The sequence below is a fragment of the Coffea arabica genome, chromosome 3e (genome assembly GCF_036785885.1).
Source record: "Coffea arabica cultivar ET-39 chromosome 3e, Coffea Arabica ET-39 HiFi, whole genome shotgun sequence".
Lineage (NCBI taxonomy): Eukaryota > Viridiplantae > Streptophyta > Magnoliopsida > Gentianales > Rubiaceae > Coffea > Coffea arabica.
In genome coordinates, this window is record NC_092315.1 from 11,866,701 (window position 1) to 11,888,313 (window position 21,613).

Below are 21,613 nucleotides of genomic sequence, written 5' to 3' on the forward strand. Positions count from 1 at the left end.
TTATAAGAGTCCGACTCATATGTCCCGATTGACAGGCCTAACTGTGATGATACGTATATTTTATAATACAATTGATGCTAGTAATTGTAGAAATCTCAAATTCTCTACTTCCAAAATTTCAAGGGTTAAAGCCCTCAAATTTTTTTCCTTCAATTCTTTACTTTGTCAGTCCCGGTTATTAATCTCCCAGATCAATGGTCATGATTATTAATAGAAGGGAATTAGAAGAGAAAGTGGTCAAATTTTTAGTGGTTTGCTCAAGAAAGAAAACAATTGAAGAAAATTGGAGAGCTAGCTTGAAGATTCATGCTAAAAGAAAAATATGAAAAGATAAACCAAATAAATCTATATTTATATACATTTTTCCATAGACAGAAGAAACACACGCACACTTAATTTAACACGAACGCAGAGGTAACACCGAACACACCGGCCCAAACGAGCAATCTAAGGTGGGACCCACGAGAAACATCCATCCAACCAATTGGTGACAGGAGGATACTCCCATGGACCTTAAACCCAGGATGAAGACCCCACGATCTTTCGATGTGGGATAGAAATCTCCCATCCCCCCCACGCGAGCCTCACCAGTAATGGTTTGTTTTTTCCTATGCCTGCACCAATAGTGTGTGAACCCATACTATTTTGAAAGAATTAGCCACTTTAGAGTGCAAAACGGTGGAATTAACAACTTTGTTTTGGCTGTTCGGGTAATATAGAAAATAGGGAATGTCTGTTCAAGCTTTCAAGGCCTGGCTCAGTTGTAATTATTTTCATTCAACTGAAAGAATCCATTAAACTAAAACCTCTAATGCCATTTTACTTTTTCCATAGTAACGAAAATGAAAATTGTTATTTCATAGAATTTATGTATGTAATAATAGGATGTGACTTTATGGAGTAACAATGCTTAAATTTTTCAAAGACTCAGTAAATTTACAATGATTAAAGTAAAACAAGTGTAGGTGCAGTAAATCAAGTTAAATTTTTACGCTTTTGCAGTATGGGTGCAGGGACCCTTTGCCAATGGAGTGGTCCTTCTCAACTCCAATATGAGGAGTATGAAATAGTCCAAAAATAATAAACTTGTCAATGAAAACTTCTTCACTCTACTAAACACAAGATGACTTTATGATAATCCAACATTTTCTCTTTTACCTTGCTGTTCTTTTGTTTCTTACTCTGTTTGAATGCGTACAAAATTTTGATCAACTCCAATTAATGTGCTTGTAATGACTAGGGAAACTAAGACAGACTCATATTTGTAATACAAACCAAAAACAGAAAATGTTTCAAGAATGCATTTCGCTGTAATCCTGAGAGATTGCCACATCAAATTTCCCTAATAAAATGTTGATAACACAGTCAACTAATTTTTTTCAATTTCCTCCATTTGTAATTAGTTCAAGATAAATTTGGATTTTGGGTGCCTAGCTCCAACTCCACCTAGTTGAATAATTGATGATCATTGCCTGGGGTCCACCTTGATGCCAATTCCACCTAGTTGAATAGTTGATTATCTCAATACTCTTCTTCACCTTCTCACCAGAAACAAATAAGTAATTTTCAGGAAAGAAATACTTTGCCAGCTCTGCAGTTAGTGAGATTTGTTTCTCTCTTAAAATTTGAGAGTGAAATTGACGAAAATCCCTGCATAAGAGATGGAGATGGCCTCCACTTGCAGCATCGATCGGATCTTACTTGATCTAGAGTCGCTCCTGAACAGCTTCCAAGACCGGTATGTTCCTGACGGTGTTCTTGGTGCAATCGAACGCATGAAATTTCTCAAAACATTTGTTATGTGTGCAAGAAAGTGGAGCCAAAGCAATGATCTGTACTTGGAATCTGACAATGTTGTGAAGAAGGTGAGTCTTCCATCTTTCTTATCTTGCATCGAAGATACCTTTCACAAATATGAGGAGGATATTCACTCTCTTTCCCATACATCAGAAACGGACGAATATGGAATGTTCTTGGAAATTGAGGAACAGATCAAATTACTTAAGCAAGAAATCATCCAAATTTACTTTGCTTTGGCAAGCAGCAGGTCATTGCAATCAAATTCTTGTATGACAGATGATGAACTGTTGGAATTCATAGACCTCATCCAACAAAATCTAGCAGATTTGACAAATGGCTATATGCATCCGCAAATTAGTGAATCGTTTGTTTCTGCTATTTTGAGTGCTCAAGTCCAAGCCCTTGAAGCAAAGCTAACAATCTTGAAAAGCGTCATTCCCTTTGTCAAATTGCGAGGAACTGCAGATATTCCTACCTCGCTATTGGCTCACTTTGAAGTGGTGGCTTTGAACGCAGCACGCCTCTCTTACATGTGTTCTTTTTGGGAAGATGAGGATCTGCACAATCTTGAGTTGTGCTGCATGATATATGAGCAACAACAGAAAATCACACCTATAGATTTTCAAGTCTATGAGATTTTTATGGAAGTTCTTAGAGCTACAAGATCCTCCAAATCATTGCATGATAGAATGATGGATAAGCAGATATTAAACAACTTCAATGATTCTCTCATAAGTTGTCTCTGGGAGCTGTTATGCTGCAGCTCTAGCTTTATGGATGCTATGAAAGATGAAATGCGAATACTCTATGCAGGACTGAGGTTTTTGAGAAGCATTTTAAGGGAGCAGCAGAAGAAGATGGATGAGCAAAACAAAAAAATTGGTTCTCTTCTTAGTGAGGCAGGCATTATAATTTACTCGCATTCTCTAAACAGAGTGAAGGAGGGAGAAGTCAGCTTCTCAGAATCCACAGAGGCTCTTGACTGTTATGATGTGCTGGCTAATACCAACATCCATATCAAGCATTTTAAGGATCAGATCAGTGGCTCAAGCATTATTGAAAGTATTCCTTCCTTTCATAGCTTAAAAGCACCAGAAGTTAGCAAGACTTCCCACCGCATGCTATCAAAAGGTCAAATGCCAATAGCCCATGAAGTCATGGTTGGTCTTGATGATGATGCAGCAAAAGTAATTGAACGACTTATATGGGGAGGGGATCAGGTGGAAATTGTTCCCATTGTGGGAATGGCTGGGCTTGGTAAGACGACTTTAGCCAAAAAAGTTTACAATGATAGTTCAGTAATCTGTAACTTCCACATTCGTCTTTGGTGTACTGTTTCTCAAGCCTATAACATGAAAAATGTGTTACTTCAAATTTTGTGCTCTGATGGCAAACATTCCAGGAAGGATGATGAGTTAAAAAATCTGGATGAACATGCGTTGCTGGAAAAGCTCTACAAAAAGCTAAAGGAGAATCGGTATCTTGTTGTTTTTGATGATGTCTGGGACATTAAGGTATGGAATGAGCTGGGAATTTCATTGCCGGATGATAAGAAAGGAAGTAGAATCATCTTCACGAGTCGATCTTCTAATGTGGCTTCACAGGTTGAATATGGGGGGAAACCTCACTATCTTCACCCGCTTAGTGAGAAAGAAAGTTTTGAATTACTGCAGAAGAAGGTATTTGGAGAAGAAGATTGTCCTCAAGCATTGCATGGATTGGGAATGGAGATTGCCAAAAAGTGCAGGGGATTGCCACTTGCACTTGTTGTTGTAGCTGGAGTCCTAGCAACTATAGAGCATGATATTTGTGTTTGGGAAGGATTTGCTGAAAGTTTCACTTCAACCACAGTGGCTGATGCAGAACAATGCAAAAAGTCGATGGAGCTCAGTTATGAGCATTTACCATATCACTTGAAGGCATGCTTGCTGTATTTTGCTGCATTTCGAGAGGATGAAAAAATTGGTGCCAAGGAGTTGATGTGTCTCTGGGTTGCAGAAGGGTTTGTGGAAATAATTGAAGGAAAGAGATCAGAGGATATTGCAGAAGAATATCTGATGGACCTGATTGGCCGAAACTTAGTTATGGTAAGTGAAAACAGATCCATTGGTGGAGTCAAAACTTGTTACGTTCACGATTTGATATTTGAGTTCTGTAAGGGCGAGGCGAAAGAAAAGAAATTTCTTCAGGTCTTGCGAGGATATGATGAGCTTTCTATCTTTAATCAGCCTCCCAACCTACCTCGGTTGTCCATTTGCTCCAATGGAGAGGATTTTATAAAGTCAAAGCTCTTTTGTCCACATTTAGATACTCTGCTATTCCATGATGCTACTCTAGGAGATAAGTTTGAGTTGCGTGACATCTCCTTCCTTTTTTGCATCTACAAACATCTTAAAGTTTTGAATTTAGAGGGCATTATGCTAAGGCTGAAGGAGCTTCCAGCTGAAGTTGAATCACTTCTTTGTTTGAGGTACTTAGCCCTTAGAGCTTCGGAAATGGTATTCATTCCACCATCTATAGCCAAGCTCTCACATTTGGAAACCTTCAGTCTAAATTCTCTTGAGACGGTTTCATTGCCAGATAGCATCTGGAACATGGAGAAGTTGAAGCATGTACATGCAAGGCATGGCGTCGTCATTCCTCTCTCCTCCAATGACAGCGTTGTTGAAAACCTCTCCAATTTAGACACACTCTCTGCTCTGTTTCTTTATCTTGACGAAGAGGGAGAGAACTTGTTGAGAAGGATTCCCAACGTTCGCCGACTTAAAATTTTCGATTTGGGGGAACAAAACAGAGTATGCTGCAACATGAGTCGACTAGCATGCCTAGAATCACTCGCCTGGTTGGGCAATTACTCCTCAGGTTCATGGGAGCATGTTGAGCTTTCTTTTCCCATGAATTTGAAGAAGTTGAGCCTTGGCGGTCTGGGTCTTCCCTGTAGAAAAATGTCATTGATGGAACAACTACCCAATCTTGAAGTCCTCAAATTACGAGCCCAGTCGACGGAGGGCCAAAAATGGGAGCTGATGGAAGGAGGATTCCCTAAACTCAGGGTCTTGACTTTGGAATATGTACAGATTGTCGAGTGGATAGAGACAGACCCTGACAGTGATGATTACTTCCCGTGCCTTCAGCAATTAAAACTCCGGAGCATTTCTAAATTGGAAATGATGCCTTCTTGTTTAGGGCGTATATCTACTCTTGAGACCATTAAAATGAATGAGTGTGGAGATGGCGTCAAATCTTTAGTAAGGGAAATTGAAGAAGCACAGGAATATAACGGAAATGAGAATCTGAAGATCATCATCATAGATTGAAGGGCATCAGCTGGTGCAATATCTGGTAATTTTTTTTTGTCGTTACCATTAATTGGCTTGTAGAAATAATCATGCTTTTTTTCATTTAAGGGAGTTTAATTTATATTGACATTTTGGTAGCTTTTTTGTACTACTTCAGTTGCCTGTAGTGCGTGCTCGAGCACATTGAAATTGATGAACAAACAACTAATTAAATGCTCCTTTTTTTTTTTTTTTTTTTGCTTTTTGTTAATGAAATTGATGAACAAACAACTAATTATTGCTCTATTTTTTCTTGATGATATATCATCAGGGAGTGTGATGGTCATCTGTGTGGTCTGACTTTCTTTGGTGCTTTTGTGGAAGATTGAAGTGAAAATTGAAAGGATCGATGGCTCTTTTCGTGTCAAGATATGGTGGAAACGACCAATGAGGTTTGTACGCCGTGCACCATTTTATCAATATATTTTGCTGTTGGTGTATTTTGTGTAATTTCGTTTTGCGCCTGATACCGTGTCAATTTGCTGTTGGTGTATTTTGTTATCTTTTTTTTTTTTCTATTTGAGGTTCAAACTCCATCATTTTGACAAAATTGATTAACAATTTGTGTTTGAGATCAATCATTCTTGGAAGAATATGACAGCCCAAATTGGGAAGTAACAACAGACTTGTGGCCTAGAAATTCATGTCGAAAGGAAACCTCTATGATCATCTCTTTTCTCTGCTCAAAACAGGATAGAATAATACTCCATCGAAGAATTGGTTGAAGATGTATGCTCAATCTTAGGTTTGGATTTAGGATTTGCTAAATTTTCAGAATCATATTTTACTTCTTCAAATTGGAGAATATTTGCAAAGAATGAAGTGTGAGACTTGGGTTCCTTTAAGAAGGATGTCTGCTACTTGGTTTTTCTGCTGCTTGAGCTAATTGCTCGAAAGCGCATTAGTAAAATTATTGACTCTCCAAAGAGCTTTTTAAAGGTGATATGTTTGTATGAATATTTAATTTTCCATTTTTGAATTCCTACCTAGGATATATAGAGCTAGGGATAAATTATCCAAATTGGAGAGAAAATGTGTTTAAATTTTACAATTGTACAATGGGCCAATACCTTTATTTATGGGACAAAACGTAAGTCCTCTCAAGCTGAAAAGTAGACTCATCCCACAGTCTGGACTCCCTCTCAGCTCAATCCACATGGTATTGATCTTATAAGGCCCAAATTTCAGGAACTGTTTCGCATCTGCATTCATTCTACTTTCTAGTTTCAACTATGATTTGTTCTGAATACTTGTGATAAATTGATGAGAATGGACTTCAACTCGTAATCTATTTTCGCTTCTCTTTAGGGTAAATTCGCCTTCTATTTATTGCGAATCAATGGAAAATTTCTCTTTATTACAACTTGATAACACTTCGTGCTTAGTATATCAAGACTATAAATGAGTATGTTATATTTTTACAGAACTTCCAAAGGTTGAGATTATGATTTTTTACAGCAAATCATGTCACAATTAGTCTGTTATAGGTTAGGGATATTAACTGTTAATTAATAATCTTTCCAACTCATGCCCCTCCCCCCCTTTCATCACACATGCTGGCAAATGCTTAGTTAACTTTAGGCAAATGAGAAAGTAAGGGTAACAACAACCAGCTCTTGGGCTGGTGGCCACCATCAAGCCCTTAAGGCTTTGGTGAATCCTTGCCTCCGACCAAAATGCCACTGTTGTGGCTCTGCTTCAAATCCAGACGGGTGCATAGAATTGTAGTGCACCCGTCTGGTCCGGTGGTGGTTCTATCCCCATCGGTCCCCCGTAGGCTCAGTTGAGCCTCCTCGTAATTAGAGTAGGAGTAAGAGTAGGGATGACAATTGACGAAAAAAAAAAAAAGTAACAACAAACGTGGTTCTCCTAATGAAAAATGAACAAATTTGTAAGATGATGTCAGATTGGCCTTTCTCAACTATAAAAATGATTAATCATCTAATTGTGAATCTACAATATAAAATATGATAGAATTTGCTGACATAACTTTAGACGGATTTGGCTCCTCTCTAGTGAGTTCTTTCTTCATTTCGTACAATGCATATTTAGATGCATGAAACATGTCTTCAATTACTAAGAAGGGACAAGGTCAATTTAAATTTAACTAATCCTAACTCTTGTTTATAAATGAAGATACGTGTCATACATCTAGATAGGTATTGCGGAAAATAGAGAGAGAATCAACTAGAGATGAGCCAAATCCCACTTTAGATTAGTTTTCAATTTTGGCGCTTGTTTTATTCCGTGGATCTTTACAATACAAAATATGATTACTCTTGGTCTATGAGGGTATTACTATTATTTAGAGTGAAATTGCCCTGGCAAGAACATAATTGTTTTGGCAATATAGCTAACCCTTTTCTATAATTTGCTACTAAGACGCACTATCGATAAGGTTTTGTTAAACAAATGATTTATATGTTTTTGTTGAAGGAGAAAATTGATAGCAATATGAAATTCCAATAATTAAATTTCTATTCTTTTTAATTAATTTTTAAAAAATTATCTTAGTACGTATCCCTAAAACAAATTCCCACTACGTAAATAGGCCCCAATTGTAAAGGTTCAGAAGCAGTGAGCCCACCACTTTCGTATGCCTCCAAATACCCTTATTATAGTGGATGGATCACGGATGGCAATTTGATTAGGGGTGACAATTTTTGATACGACCTGAAAATACGATACGAACCTAACACGAAATTAATGGGTTTAGGTTGAGATTTCGCGGGTTCAGGTCAGAATCGGGTCGAATTTGGGACAATCCGTGGGTGACCCGATAACCCGTTTATAAATTAAAAATAATTTAATAAACATAAAAATTATTTTATCTAACTAAACTAAGTTATTCTTTTTTTCCAAAGGCATTAATCACTTAATCCTAAATGAATTTATTTAACTTTTATGAAGTTGAAATTATTATGTTTGGACAAATAATGTATTATATTATTTTTTACTTTTATGGTGTTTTAATTTATTTTAGATTTGGTTTGGGATATTTATTTAAATTTTTATTATTTGATTATGCAATTAGTCTTGTGCAAAATTGGTTTTATTAGAAATTACAGTGGTAAATTAGTAAATTGAAATTAAGTTTCGGGTCATTCGGGTCGACCTGTCAACCCGAAATTTTCGGGTTCGGATTAAGTATCCTGACTCGTTTCGAGTTGACGGGTCAAGTTCGGACCATCGAATTTTCTATTATATCCGGATTTTAGCCCGACCCGTCAACCTGATTTGGATCCGATTGCCACCCTACACGGTGGGCTCTAAGATAGGAACCAATTTTTAAATGTGGCTCGCCATGTGTCTGACATATGGCAGGCTCCTTTTATAAAAAGAAAATGGAACTAATAAACTGGTCCACTGCATGTCAGAAACACATATGGCAGGCTCCTTTTATAAAAAAAAAAATGGAACTAATAAACTGGTCCACTGCATGTCAGAAACACAACAGGCCTAGATAGAAAAATGGAACTAAACTTTTCAAAAAAAATTTTGAACTTCTTTTTGGCAATATTTCAATAAATTTGCCCTAGGTTTGGTGTTGATTAGGTCCAGGTTGATTAATGACCTTGACTAAGATATGTGAAAAATTAATATTCAAGAAAATATTCTACATAAAGAAATTGAAGACTAGTACATTTTATTTTTTACCCTCATATATATCATGCACTTTTCATATTTGATATTCACATAAAGTAATGACATTACTTGCGATCCAAACCAATTTAAAGTAGTGACGGCTAGTTGAGATCAAATACAATTGTGTGATTAGAATTTTGTTTCGAATATTAATATGTTGTATAACCAACTAGAAAAATTCTGTAGCCATCTTAGAGTGTCATTCCTTCAATGTGCTTCTTCCAATGATGATAGTAACTGGTAATTTAAATTATTGGAATTGTATTGACCTAAATATTAAAAATAATATTTCACCATCCAACTATGAATTTAAATAATATTTGACCAAAAAGGGGTTATAAAACCTGTCAACTATTTATCCTACTAATTCTACAGAACAATTGGTCACCGCCAGATTCTGAAATAGATTTGTGTTTTTTGTGACTTTTATATCTTTCTGTTTTCATCTTTTTTCTTTCTCTAAATGGGACTAATTAGATGTACGAGTCTACTGGTTTCAGTTGATTTTTATATTACAAAATATCTTAAAAGAGTTATTGACAATTGAAAAGTGGACAATAAAATGGCGAAGAGCAATTTACACTTAATTTTTTTTTTTTTTATAAAAAACAGATTTCATTAACGAATTGCTAAAAATCGGCCAGCATGATTTGATTTACATAGCTACCTTAATGGTAAATTGAATATGGACTAAAACTTACATATTTGTAATTTAACAAATGCAATATATCTGAAAAATTATGAAAAGATATGAAAAATACAAGAAATTTTAAAATTGTCGCCCTTTCATGCATATTGCAATAGTCAGATTTGCTAATAAACGGCTTTAAACTCCAATAATGATGGTAAGATCTATCGAAACAGATTCAAAATCCAAAAAAAAATTTAAATCTGATAACTAGATTTGAAATAAATTCAAATCCAACATCAAAATAAAGAAACAATACACAAAAATCTCCATAGGAGTTTGTTTCAAATGGATGGATGATGTAATGTTCAAATTGGAATTGGATGACGTAAGTGCAAAGGTCAGCCATTTCCTTTCTTGTTTTTTGGGAATACATTCGATGTTTGATTTTCATTTAAGGCGGAAGATGACAACACAATTTTAAACTGAATTTGACCATTTGCTTGTATGTAAAGTTTTAACTTTTTAACTTAGCGAGGAGTGCTTAAAATCTTACCAAATATCAGTTGTTGTCGGTCCTTTAATTTAATTTAAGGAATAATTTCATAAATCTCCCCTGAAGTTCTAGAAATATCACATGCTTTAGACCTTTTCTTTCTGTAGCCTTGGAGTTGCTTTTGATGTAAACGTTCCGAGCATAAAATGTTTACTCATGATGCTTATGTTTAGGGTTAATTACATTTACCTCCCCTAAGGTCTAGCCAAACTACCAGTCAAACCTTGAGGTTAAATCAAATAATAGTCTAATCCCTTGACTAAGCAAACGTGTATCAAAAACTCCCTTGCTGTCCTAAGACGTTAGTCAAGGTATGATGTCAGCAACAAAACTATTATGAGAGGCCAAAAATGCCCTTATAATTACAAAACTGTACGCATGTGTCATCACTAATTTCTTTGACTTTTTCCTGAAGTAATAATAACATTTTTTTCTTTTCTTTGTTTCCTAAAATATACTAAAAGAAATTGACTGCACAAAAGAAAAAGAAAAGAGTTGCAAATTTTTATGAAAAGTCAATTTCACTAGTTGTTACCTCATAGAAGAAAGATTCGAAATAACATAACAATAATAAAATATTAGGGAAAAAAAGAGCTTTGCAATAACAAACATGGGAGAAATTAAATGAAAATTATGAAAAAATAAAAGAAAAAGAGAGTATACCAAAATCAAAAAAAAAAAAAATGAAAGTGCTTTTGAGTTGAGAGCTTCACCTTGTAGTGGGTTTAGATTTAAATAGCCTTTTAATTTAATGGCTAAAGTTGAAGTTAGGATTGTCAATTGGGATAGCATATAATTTGCCAGCAACCTTCGCTGGAAAGACTTCTTCATAACCAATAAGTGTGTACAAGGTTCAATTGAGATAATACCATGTGTTAACTTTCAAGCACAAAAAGGCACATAATTGCATGGATGATTTGTCACTTTTCTACTCCACTTGGTACAAATCAATAATTGCTAAATGCCCCGTGCCAATTTTCTACATGGTAAATATGAGGAATTTGCGAATCTAAAGTGAAATGGATTCTTTTTGTTATTAGAGATCTATAAATTTAAAATGAAATTGGCTCTTGAATAGAGGGATCTTGATGTTTTCTTGTTGACTTGTTGGCTGGTTTGTGTTCTATTTGTCATGAACATAATTTTCATACAAATTTTGTAGAATGTGGTTTAAGTGGTGATGAGAATAGGAGATGCAGCTGTTTGGTTTTTATTCTATTTATCATGAATATATTTTTCATAAAAATTTTGTGGAATTTGGTTTGAGTAGTGATGAGAATACGAGATACAACAATTTAGACTTGTTTGGTGGTTTTGTGGTCACTTTTGGCCAAAATTGATGATCAAATCATAATTTACACAAAATTTCAAGTTCCAGTTGCAAATTTGACAAAGATCCACCATTGAAGGTTAGTGGCCGGTAGTGACAAAGATCCACTTCGACTGCTGCTGCCATGGTTGCCATATTCAAGCTTTCAGAAAGTTAGAGATGAAGAAGATTAAAAAAAAAGGAAGGAATTATGATTTTGTTAGAGTATAAAATTATATATGGGTGTTTGAAAATTCGTTCCTATTGTAAAATACAATACAGGCACTAGTCCAACGAATAATGCTTATGGTTATCTTGTCTTTTCACCAATTCCATCTATGATACTTAACGGAAGTTACTAATTGGGGGGCATTTGCTATTTGACCAAATTTCAAGGATCATTTGGTAGTTTGGCCAAACCTTAAGAGAGGTAATTGTAATTAACCTTGCGTTTAATTAGCCTTGAATTGAATGCTGTTTGACAATCTATAAGTGTCATAGCAATAGCACATATAAAATGGACCACTATAGCATTTAAAGAGTCCAATAGCTAATCTTTAATGCATTCAATTGCAGAGAAAATTATATTCATTACAACCACATAAAAAAACTCCATTCTTCTTATTACAACTTTGCATGCCTTAACCCTCGACACAATAGTATGCCTCAGTATAGTGAAATCCACCCTCAGGCACATAGCTGAAGGAATTATTTTAAGAATTAAGATATTACAATCGCGTACAAAGCAAGTGAACTATTACTAGTAGCATTCAAAAGTAGAATAGATAACCTTTAATACATTCAACTGCAAGAAAAATTATGTTCCGTTGACCAGATCTTTATTCAGTACAACCTCTCTGAAAAAACTCCATTCTTCTTATAACTTTAATTGCCTTTAACCCTCGAGACAATAGTATGACGAAATTTATTGGAACAAATACATATCACTCAACTCTCAATATAGTGAAATCCACCATCAGGCACATAGCTAGAAGATATTATTGCCATAACAAAGGTACGTCTTCATGTGCACTTCCAGGTTGACAAAGGTGGAGTGTCAGCAGTTTTCCAAGTGCCAGCCTCAGACGCATATCTCTCACCCTTGATAGCTGAAGCAATAGATTCGAGTTCCGCCTTATCCTCTGCGGACAGTTTTACGGATAAAGCTCCTATATTCTGATTGAGGTTCTCAATCTTGGTAGTGCCGGGTATGGGGCAAACATCATTGCCTTGGTGATGGACCCAGCCCAATGCTAGCTGTGATGGAGTACAACCCTTCCTTGAAGCAATGGCATTGACCTGCTCATACAAGTTCTTGTTGTGCTCCAAATTCTCTGCTTGAAACCTTGGCATATACTGCATTGTACGAATTTCGAAATTTAAGCAACTGTAATCCCAGAAATTCAAAAGGGAAATGAAGACAATATGATTATCGATAGTATTGTTTGAGGTGTACAAAGTTCAGGGGAAAGAACAATCCAGTAAGGTGGTTTGGATATAAGAAACATCAATTGCAGAAGGTAGATCCTGAGATACATTTCCCATTAAAGAGGATACTCAAAATAGAAATCCAATACATTTTCATACTATCTAGACAGTATTATCAAGTGAACTTGTGACCAACCAAACTCAGGATGTATAGAAAAAGGGAAAAAAAAAACAATTTAAGAGTACAATATATAACTTGTGTGCCTAAGACCAGATGATGACACTGCAATGTAAGTCCGTTTCCCCTCAAAATTGTAAAGACACTATTACTAAAAAATGCCATAGTTTCTTGCACCATAAAATAGAACACTCCCACTGCTCATGATATTTGACAATGCTTGTGCTATCTTTAAATTCACACAAAATACAGAGCACAAAATTTCTATCCTGTCTGTACGAAAGGTTCAGTTTCTAACAATGCCAAAAACTGCATTTATTGGAATCCAAGACTACAAGACTTGTCGGATAGAAAAAAGCTAGTTGTGTAGCTCTGTTGGATAGAAGTTAATTAAATTAGATAGTTGTAGAAAAGATCAACCAAATTATTGGACATCAAATAGTGCAGCAACATAACAGATAGATAAGAATAGGGATATTGAGCAAGATTGCCACTGACTATACTACAATAGAAACTACTAATCTTTTTGGCTATTCACATACCTTTCTGGCATCACCTTCAGTAAAATTCTCGACCAGCTTTGGACCTGAAGAGAAGAATCCTCTTCCAAGTGGACTGTATGCAACAATCCCTATTCCAAGCTCTCTGAAAGATTATACCAAAAACTGAATTGAGAACTTCATATTTCTTCTAGACCACATAGAAAATGCAGCAGAATATATGCACTACCTGCAAGTGGGAATAATCTCTTCCTCGACATCTCTGGTCCACAATGACCACTCCAACTGCACAGCTGTTATTGGGTGAACAGCATGTGCTCTTCGAATTGTTGAAGCTGAGGCCTCAGACAGACCTATATACTTTATTTTACCCTCTTCAACCAGTTTCTTGAGCTCTCCTATCTAGAGAATTTCAATGGACAAGAAAATGCTAAGCAGATTTATTACATTCAATACTTAGGCAGATAATCAAAATATTACGTGCAAAAAAGTAAAAGTTGCACTAGTTCAACGAAGTCGTGGACAAAGTATACGTCAAACTGAAATCGCTAATTGATAAAAATGGCAATAAGCATCCAGTGATACTTCTCTATGTACAGCCCACCGGATGACTTAGCTCTACTGGACCATGCCAACAAAATGCTCCTCCAATATGATTACATGACATTGTTGACTTCGTCTATATATAATAATGGCCGTACATATCAATTATCAGTTGTCAATTTTCCTTGATTTCCTTTATACTTGCCTGTATTTTGAGTCATTAAACTGCAAGAAAGTTTCTGCCTAATACTCAGGAAAAATAAAACAATTCTTTGCTGACTACATTAGAAAAAGAAGACAGAAATTGTTTCATAAAAGCTTAATGTAAGTAAGCTGCTGAAATCTTTGAATTGCTTGGAGAGGTCAATGGGGCAGTTGCAGCTGGCTTTCACAATTAGACAAAAATCTGTACTCTGAACAAAATAAGTACCATGTTTTTAGATATCGACTAAAAAACTTCTATATGCAGTGCTTTTGGCACCAACTGAAAACGAATGACAAGGTATGTAAATAGCATATCATTACTCAACCGGATAGCCTATCTCAAATGAAAGAGAGTGCTCAGGTCTCTTGGTTCTAAAGGAAAGCTGTACAATGTATAGCATGATATCCATCTGTATATCCCTCAGCAGGACTGTCAAGCTAATATAAGATATTTTCATTGTTTTCACTTTTCAGGATGCCTGGTGCTAAATCAGCTATACCATACTGCAGATTAGCCTAGACCATAAGGTTGACTAACTTTTCTGTGCAATTTTTGAAGAATTGAAATGGACATGAAACTGAATTATTCGAAATTTGGAGTTGATCAAACTTTTGTTTCATCAAGAATGAGGTGGAGCTAAAATACAAGAAAGGCAAGATGGCGCAAACCGTGACTTCAATGGGCACACGTGTATCAATGCGATGTTGATAATAGAGATCAATGCAGTCAACATCAAGCCGCTTCAAACTCGCTTCACAAGAAGCCCTCACATAGGCTGGATCACCACGCACATCAAACTTCCCATCCTGCAAATTGACTGCAAATTTTGTTGCTAGCTCCACTTTCGCTCTTATTCCTTCCTTCAAGGCCTAGAACCATGGTTTCATTATATTAATCATCAAGGACATACACATTATTGCATGGTATAGCAAGTGGATTTGTGATTTCATGGATGGCACAGTCCCTCTGGAGTTTTTCCAACACTTCATTGTTAAGGCTATGCCACTTCTTTATGTAGCAAAGGATATGAAAATTATGTAATCCTTGGAGTTTAGAAGTCTGATACTCTTAAAGGACCCAATCCATTTTCTCTTTTTGTTTTATATTTCTTCAACTTAAATTTACAATCTAGCTTTTTCATTCACAAGATTTGGTGCACAACATGAACGTACACAGAATCGTGCACATGCACATTAATACAAAAATAGGGAACTGATCAATGTAGATTAATTAGTGCCCTTTTTGGAACCATTTGGATCAAAGGAAAGGAAAGATAAATAAATAAAACATCCTAGTGAAAAAGAAAGGAAAGGAGAGTAGAGGAAAATAGTTCTCATTTGTCTTATTTGGTTTAGATATGGATGGGAAAGAAAGAAAACCTAAATATGCTGTTTAAAGGAATGGTTTTTCTCTCTTTTTTTTTTAACAGCAAAAGAGGAACTTTACTTATCGATAAAATATTTACATAAGTTGCTTAGTCAAACATTCCTAGCCTGCTGTTGCATCCCACAATTCATATCTAAAGCAGGTTTTACAAATGGCAAGTTCTACAGCTATGAAATACATGGTTACTCAAGTTTAAATTTGGGTGCTTGAGGCATTTTATAAGAAAATCATCAACGAGATTTTCTTTCCCTCTGTTTCCGTCTATTTTTGTATGGAAATGATGTCTGAGCAAAACACAATCCATCCATTTCCTTTTCTTTCCGTTTCCTCTCCTTTCCCCACCCAAAATCAATCCAAACACAATCCATCCATTTTCTTACCTTTCTTTTCCCTTCTATTCCTTCATACAATTCTCTTTTCATAATCTTTAAAACTTTACCGCTCATAAAAAGCAAATTTTACTATCCCTTATCAGAGAAATAGTAAACTTTCCATAAATTGATGACAATTTTAACTTCAAAGACGAAAATAGTACTATTTTACCAACTCCATTATGATGTAGAATTTTGAAGGAAAAAATAAAAGAAAATAAAGAGATGGTAGAAGAGTTCTAATCCTTCGTGTTACGTGGCTACTTCTAATGGGATAGAGCTATTCAACGTATGCGCTAGACCTACAACCTTCTCTTCTCAACTTTGTTGCACGTTTGACAATTGACCCCACATGGATGCCATTGTCGGAATATTGAAAAATTACGTGTTTGGATTGCATTTTTCGTGATTTTTCATGGAAAAATTACTGTAGCGATTTGATAAATGTGAGGGAAAAAGGTAATAGGGAAATGTGATCACGGAAAACGACGTAATTTTTCTACGAAAACCGGCAATCCAAACAAGGCTATTTAGAAAACAATTTATAAAAATAAAAATAAAAAGCTCTCAATTTTTTTTTCAACCACTTTTTTTCTCTTACAAGTATATTTTTTCAAGAAAGAAAAAAAACTACAATAAAATTTTCATGAACCACCTCCAAAAACGCCAAACCAAACAAAGTCTAAGTTTTTATGTTATTTCCAGCAATTGGAACTTTTGATTGGTGCCTTAAAAGAGTCTAGTCTTTTTGGTTAAATAGTCTAATAAAATAAATATAATTTACACTTAACCCCTTGTAATAATTCAGTTGTCTTCTTTTGCTACCTCCAATTTTATTTATCATCACTTTGCACTTTCCCTATTCTTCCCACTTGTTTCCTTCCCTTTCCTTCCTTTTAGAAGGTAACATATCTCAATGGCAGAGATAAAACTTCAATTATTTTGATTCCCAACAAGAAAATATTATTAATAAATCAAAGAGTTCTTTACCAAAGAATAGCGAGACAAATTGAAATTTAATTACTATTATACCCTAAACATGTTTTTTGCTCGGTTATCTAATAATTATAGGTCCTGTTTGATCCCGCGATTCAGTACTTAAAGTTAATGGATTCAAATCTTAATATGTTCAGACTCGTTTGATAACCAAACATTGAAGATCTGAATTAATTAAATGACACTAAATTTTTTAAACAAAACTTGCTCTCAAAAAATAAGTGATGAGTTATTTACTTTATCTCTTCATGTGACAGACACTCAAATGTATCAAATTTAATATTTAACAATTTAACATCTTAATGGATTCAGATTTCAAATTCAGATTTCAATTTTCAAACTTCAATTTTATCAAATGCATCATAGAGAATTATATTGCTCATGTTTGGAAGGCCTGCTCAAGCGAATGTTTAACTAGCAGAATTTGTGTAAAAATTCAACGCATAGCTCCTAATAAATCAATAACTTCATAGCAAAAACAATTTGATACAAAATTGCACCAAAATCAAAATCCAAAATAATTCATTCAAAGTTTACAAGTGAGGACAAACATCTGAAAAAATGAAGAAGAAGAAGAAGAAACGAAGAATATTGTCTTATTTGACTAATAATACTTACAATTTAAACAGATGGAGTTTAAGTGCTGACAAACAAAATTAAGGGAGCACAAAGGGAGACAAGATTTCAAGTCCAGGGGGTTAAGTATAATTTACCTAAATAAAATATTTACAAATATGCTCTTTTAGAAATTAAAAGTACAAGAGTTTATGCATAGCGCACAACAGCAGAAAATTTGCAAATATGGTACCTTGCCAATGAGTATTTCGTTGGTGTGAGGTCCATAGAGATCGGAGGTGTCAAGATGGGTGATACCTCTGCTAATAGCATGGTGGATGAGTTTGATCATATCAGGCTCGGGCTTTGGCGCCCCGTAGAAGGCTGACATGCCCATGCAGCCCAGCCCTTGAGCTGAAACTACAAGACCTTGCGACCCCAGCTTGATTCTTGGCACTTTCACTGACGCCGCCATTTTCAGACACAAGACACAGAGGAAAGAGTTGAGTGGAGCAGAGTTTATTGTTAAGTAGCTGAGGCCTGAAGAAGAAGTATGGACTGTACTGATGAGGGATTACTGCAGCCTTGATCTATGCTTCTATAGATGACCCGGGGCCGCCGGCGGCTGGTGGGTCAGCGGGAGGACATGCAAATATAGGAGATTGTTGGCCCCGTTTCAACTGCCACTTTTTTTAGAGTTTTTTTGTACCAAAACAAAAAAAAAAATTAGGGATAATTTCAGAAACCTCCATGAGGTTTCTAACAATTTCAGGTTTGTAAAATTACACTTACCCCCTTAGTAATAAAATCTTAAAATAATATTAATTTAATCAAATTTTTAAATGAATATCCAAAAATACCCTGTGTAATGAGTTTTGATTTACTTTTCTATATAATTATAAAATTATCTAGTATAGTGATAAGAAAAAATATCAAATTTTTCATGTTTATACCTATTATTTGATAAATATTATAATAATAATTTTATCACTACGATAAGATACTTTTGATAGTATTTTATTATCGATTTAAATTTATAAGATAGTAAAGAAAATATTGAAATAATTTATTTAGAGTTTATGAATTTTTCAAGTAGTGAGATTTCATAATTTAGCAGTGGTTTTAGACCAATTTTTTATTTATTGTTAATTTTAATACCAAAAAAAAGAAAAGAAATATCAGCAAAACATTGGATTATATATAAAATTAATTTGTCAAAAAAATCACTAGTTCAACATTTGATTACAATAGAAACTAGAGACAACAGTGATAGTTCTACACTTTTATTAGCAAAAAAAATAAAAAAAAAAAAGGAATAAGAAGGAAAAAGAATGAAAAAATAATTTTAAAACTCATTCTAAGTATAAGCATATCAAACAAGGGTATTTCATTAAAATATTTAACAGTAAAATTGTTATTTTAAATGACTATGGAGGTAAGTGTAATTTTTAAAATTTTAAAAGAGCTAAATAAAATTGTTAAAAACCTCAAGGAAGGTTTATTGTTAAATTGACTTTTAAAACTCATTCTAAGTATAAGAATACCAAATAAAAAAATTTTATTAAAATATTTAAAGGTATAATTGTCATTTTAAATGACTAGGGAAGTATGTGCAATTTTTAAAATTTCAAAGGAGCTAAATAAAATTGTTAAAAATCTCAAGGAAGGTTTATTGTTAAATTGACTTTTAAAACTCATTCTAACTATATGTATATCAAATAAGGGAATTTTATTAAAATATTTAATGGTAGAATTGTTATTTTAAATTACTAGGGAGCTATGTATAATTTTTAAATTTTTAAATTTTTAAAGGAGCTAAATGAAATTGTTAAAAACCTCGAGAAGGTTTTATTGTTAAATTGACTTCTTCTGATGCCGCCATTTTCAGACAAAAACACGACACAGAGGAAAGAGTTGAGTGGAGCAGAGTTCATTGTTAAGTAGCTGAGGCCTGAAGAAGAAGTATGGACCGGACTGATGAGGGATTATTGTAGTCTTGGTCTATGCTTTTAGGGATAATTGCAGAAACCGCTCCTGAGGTTTCTGACAATTGCACTTACTTTCCCTAAAATTTGAAAAATAGCACTAACTTTTTTTGAACTTAAGATTTTGATAATAACTTCAGCTCATGTTAGAGAAAGTACCACTAAAAAAGTCTTCTGAGAAGTGAGAGAATAATTTTCTTTCATTTATACCCTTTTGCCATTTGTGAGGTAGTCTTAGTAAAAGAATAAAAAATATTAAGAGATGAAAATAATTAGTGAAACTTAGAAGATATATATATATGTGTTTTTTATAATAATAAAAAAAACACAAGACAAGATATATATATATATAATTTATATGTTTTTATAATTATTTTTTATTATATATGTTTTATATGTTTTCATAAAAAATTTACATTTTATTATATATTATATGTGCGTGGGTAGAATGAAAAAAGTTTTACGAGTGTACAAGAAATGAAAACCAAAATAAAAATGGAAAATGCTTACCTTTGTGCTTACCTCATCCAAGTCATAGTCAGATGTTGATCCCTCCGAGTCTACCCAGACTTGCAGGTCAATTACGCATCCTCATTCAATTTGTCCACTTTTTTCAATAATAACATCTTGGGTTAATTACATTTACCTCCCCTGAGGTTTGACCATATTACCAATCAATCCCTGTAATTTGGCCAAATAACAGTCTCACCCTTTGAATGATCAAACGTTTAACAAAAACCCCCTTAATGTCGAAAATGCCCTTTTTGAGGCCATATTGCATTAAAAAAAGAACATATTTTTATTTATTAACCTTCAAGTAATCCAAAAAAATAGAAAAAAGTTTTTGCTTATTATTTTATAAAAATCATATCTTTGCTTCCATAAATAGTTTTGAATCAATAATTATTTTAAATCTTAAAAATGAATATTAAAAATTAGATAAATTGAAAGAAAAATAAAAAAGAAGTAATTATTTTAAATCCTCAAGTATGGTTCGAATTTGTGGTTCAAGGCACGTTGCGGAGAGCACAAGGCATGTTTTCCTCAATTTGAACCATACTTCAGGAATTAAAATAATTTCTTCTTTTTTTATTTTTCTTTCAATTTATCTAATTCTTAATATTCATTTTTATGATTTAAAATAATTATTGATTCAAAACTATTTATGGAAGCAAAGATATGGTTTTTATAAAATAATAAGCAAAAACTTTTTTTTATTTTTTTGGATTGCTTCAGGGTTAATAAAATAAAAATATGTTCTTTTTTTAATGCAACATGGCCTCAATAAGGGCATTTTCGGCATTAAGGGGGCTTTTGTTAAATGTTTGATTATTCAAAGGGTGAGACCGTTATTTGGACAAATTACAGGGATTGATTGGTAATATGGTCAAACCTCAGGGGAGGTAAATGTAATTAACCCTAACATCTTTTGACGGATTTGTAGTGCAGACAATAAAATATTAAAATGTCTCGTGCAATAAATAGCGGACATTTGCTTCCTCATTACGAAGAACATACATAGGGAGTGCCAAAAGCAAGGGCTGCGATTCTACGTGTTGACCATCTAGAAGCTTGTTGCTGTATGGATGGCAACATCCTTTTTAATAAAATTGAAGTTTTAAAAATTTAAAATTTAAATTTAAATTCATTAAATTATTAAATATTAAATTTAATATATTTGAATGTCTGTCACGTTAATTAATTAATTAATAGGTTATTACTTTTTTGAATTATTTTATTTAAAAAATTTTATGTCATCCTTTTTGAATTACGTTTTGGATCGCAATTCATGTCATAACTTTGCATGGATATCAAATACAGGTATACTAGTATTTTGACCCGTGCATTGCATGGGTTTATATAGGAGGGAGGAAAAAATATATGGTCAAACACAACATTATTATCTATTTCTCTCATATTCTTCCCCTTGGTGCCACTTTTTTCACCTCTCAATCTCCTTTTTCCTCGATATTCCCCGTACTCTCCACTACTATTCTTTTCACTTTATAAATCTAACCTTTTTGCATCTTTATAACCTTTTTTATTTCCTTCATTTCCTACTCAATTTTTTTGTATCCCTACAACCCTTTCTCGTTTCATCAAATCCTATTTTCTCTTTGCTCTATCTCGCTCCCACCCAATTACGCTATCTCTTACTCAAATTTACAGCACACTTGTCTTCTATTCTAC

General features: G+C 34.0%; 2 protein-coding genes across 9 annotated transcripts; one reads left to right on the forward strand and one right to left on the reverse strand.

Annotated features, from left to right (window-relative positions):
* Positions 1–1,437: 1,437 nt before the first annotated feature.
* Positions 1,438–11,606, forward strand: LOC113736485 (putative late blight resistance protein homolog R1A-3). 8 transcript variants are annotated; one of them, XR_011842481.1, is made up of 3 exons: positions 1,438–5,142; positions 5,463–5,530; positions 11,340–11,606. XR_011842481.1 is itself a non-coding variant. In XM_027263500.2 (3 exons), exon 2 carries the CDS (start codon positions 1,968–1,970, stop codon positions 5,115–5,117), a length of 3,150 nt encoding a protein of 1,049 aa, XP_027119301.2. In that variant the 5' UTR covers positions 1,725–1,865; positions 1,951–1,967; the 3' UTR covers positions 5,118–5,142; positions 5,410–5,716. The 8 variants fall into 8 exon arrangements, 3 of the variants coding, with proteins under 3 accessions (XP_071940837.1, XP_027119299.2, XP_027119301.2); XR_011842480.1 differs by having other exon boundaries at positions 11,346–11,606; XR_011842479.1 differs by having other exon boundaries at positions 1,439–5,142; positions 5,410–5,530.
* A 447-nt stretch (positions 11,607–12,053) lies between these two features.
* Positions 12,054–18,129, reverse strand: LOC113736489 (auxin-induced protein PCNT115-like). Its single transcript, XM_027263508.2, has 5 exons — positions 17,692–18,129; positions 14,799–14,999; positions 13,612–13,784; positions 13,425–13,527; positions 12,054–12,632 (listed from the first exon to the last, which is right to left on the reverse strand). Exons 1-5 carry the CDS (start codon positions 17,911–17,913, stop codon positions 12,300–12,302), a joined length of 1,032 nt encoding a protein of 343 aa, XP_027119309.2. The 5' UTR covers positions 17,914–18,129; the 3' UTR covers positions 12,054–12,299.
* Positions 18,130–21,613: the final 3,484 nt, after the last annotated feature.

What these genes read in the sequence shown, in the direction of transcription:
- LOC113736485 (XM_072084736.1), top strand. Translation starts at nt 1,662, where the DNA reads ATGGAGATGGCCTCCACTTGCAGCATCGATCGGATCTTACTTGATCTA.
- LOC113736489 (XM_027263508.2), bottom strand. Translation starts at nt 17,913, where the DNA reads ATGGCGGCGTCAGTGAAAGTGCCAAGAATCAAGCTGGGGTCGCAAGGT. An exon ending in GTGTGCCCATTGAAGTCACG is followed by an intron (nt 13,785 to 14,798) that starts GTTTGCGCCATC and finishes GAAATTCTCTAG; the next exon opens with ATAGGAGAGCTCAAGAAACT. An exon ending in GAGATTATTCCCACTTGCAG is followed by an intron (nt 13,528 to 13,611) that starts GTAGTGCATATA and finishes ATAATCTTTCAG; the next exon opens with AGAGCTTGGAATAGGGATTG.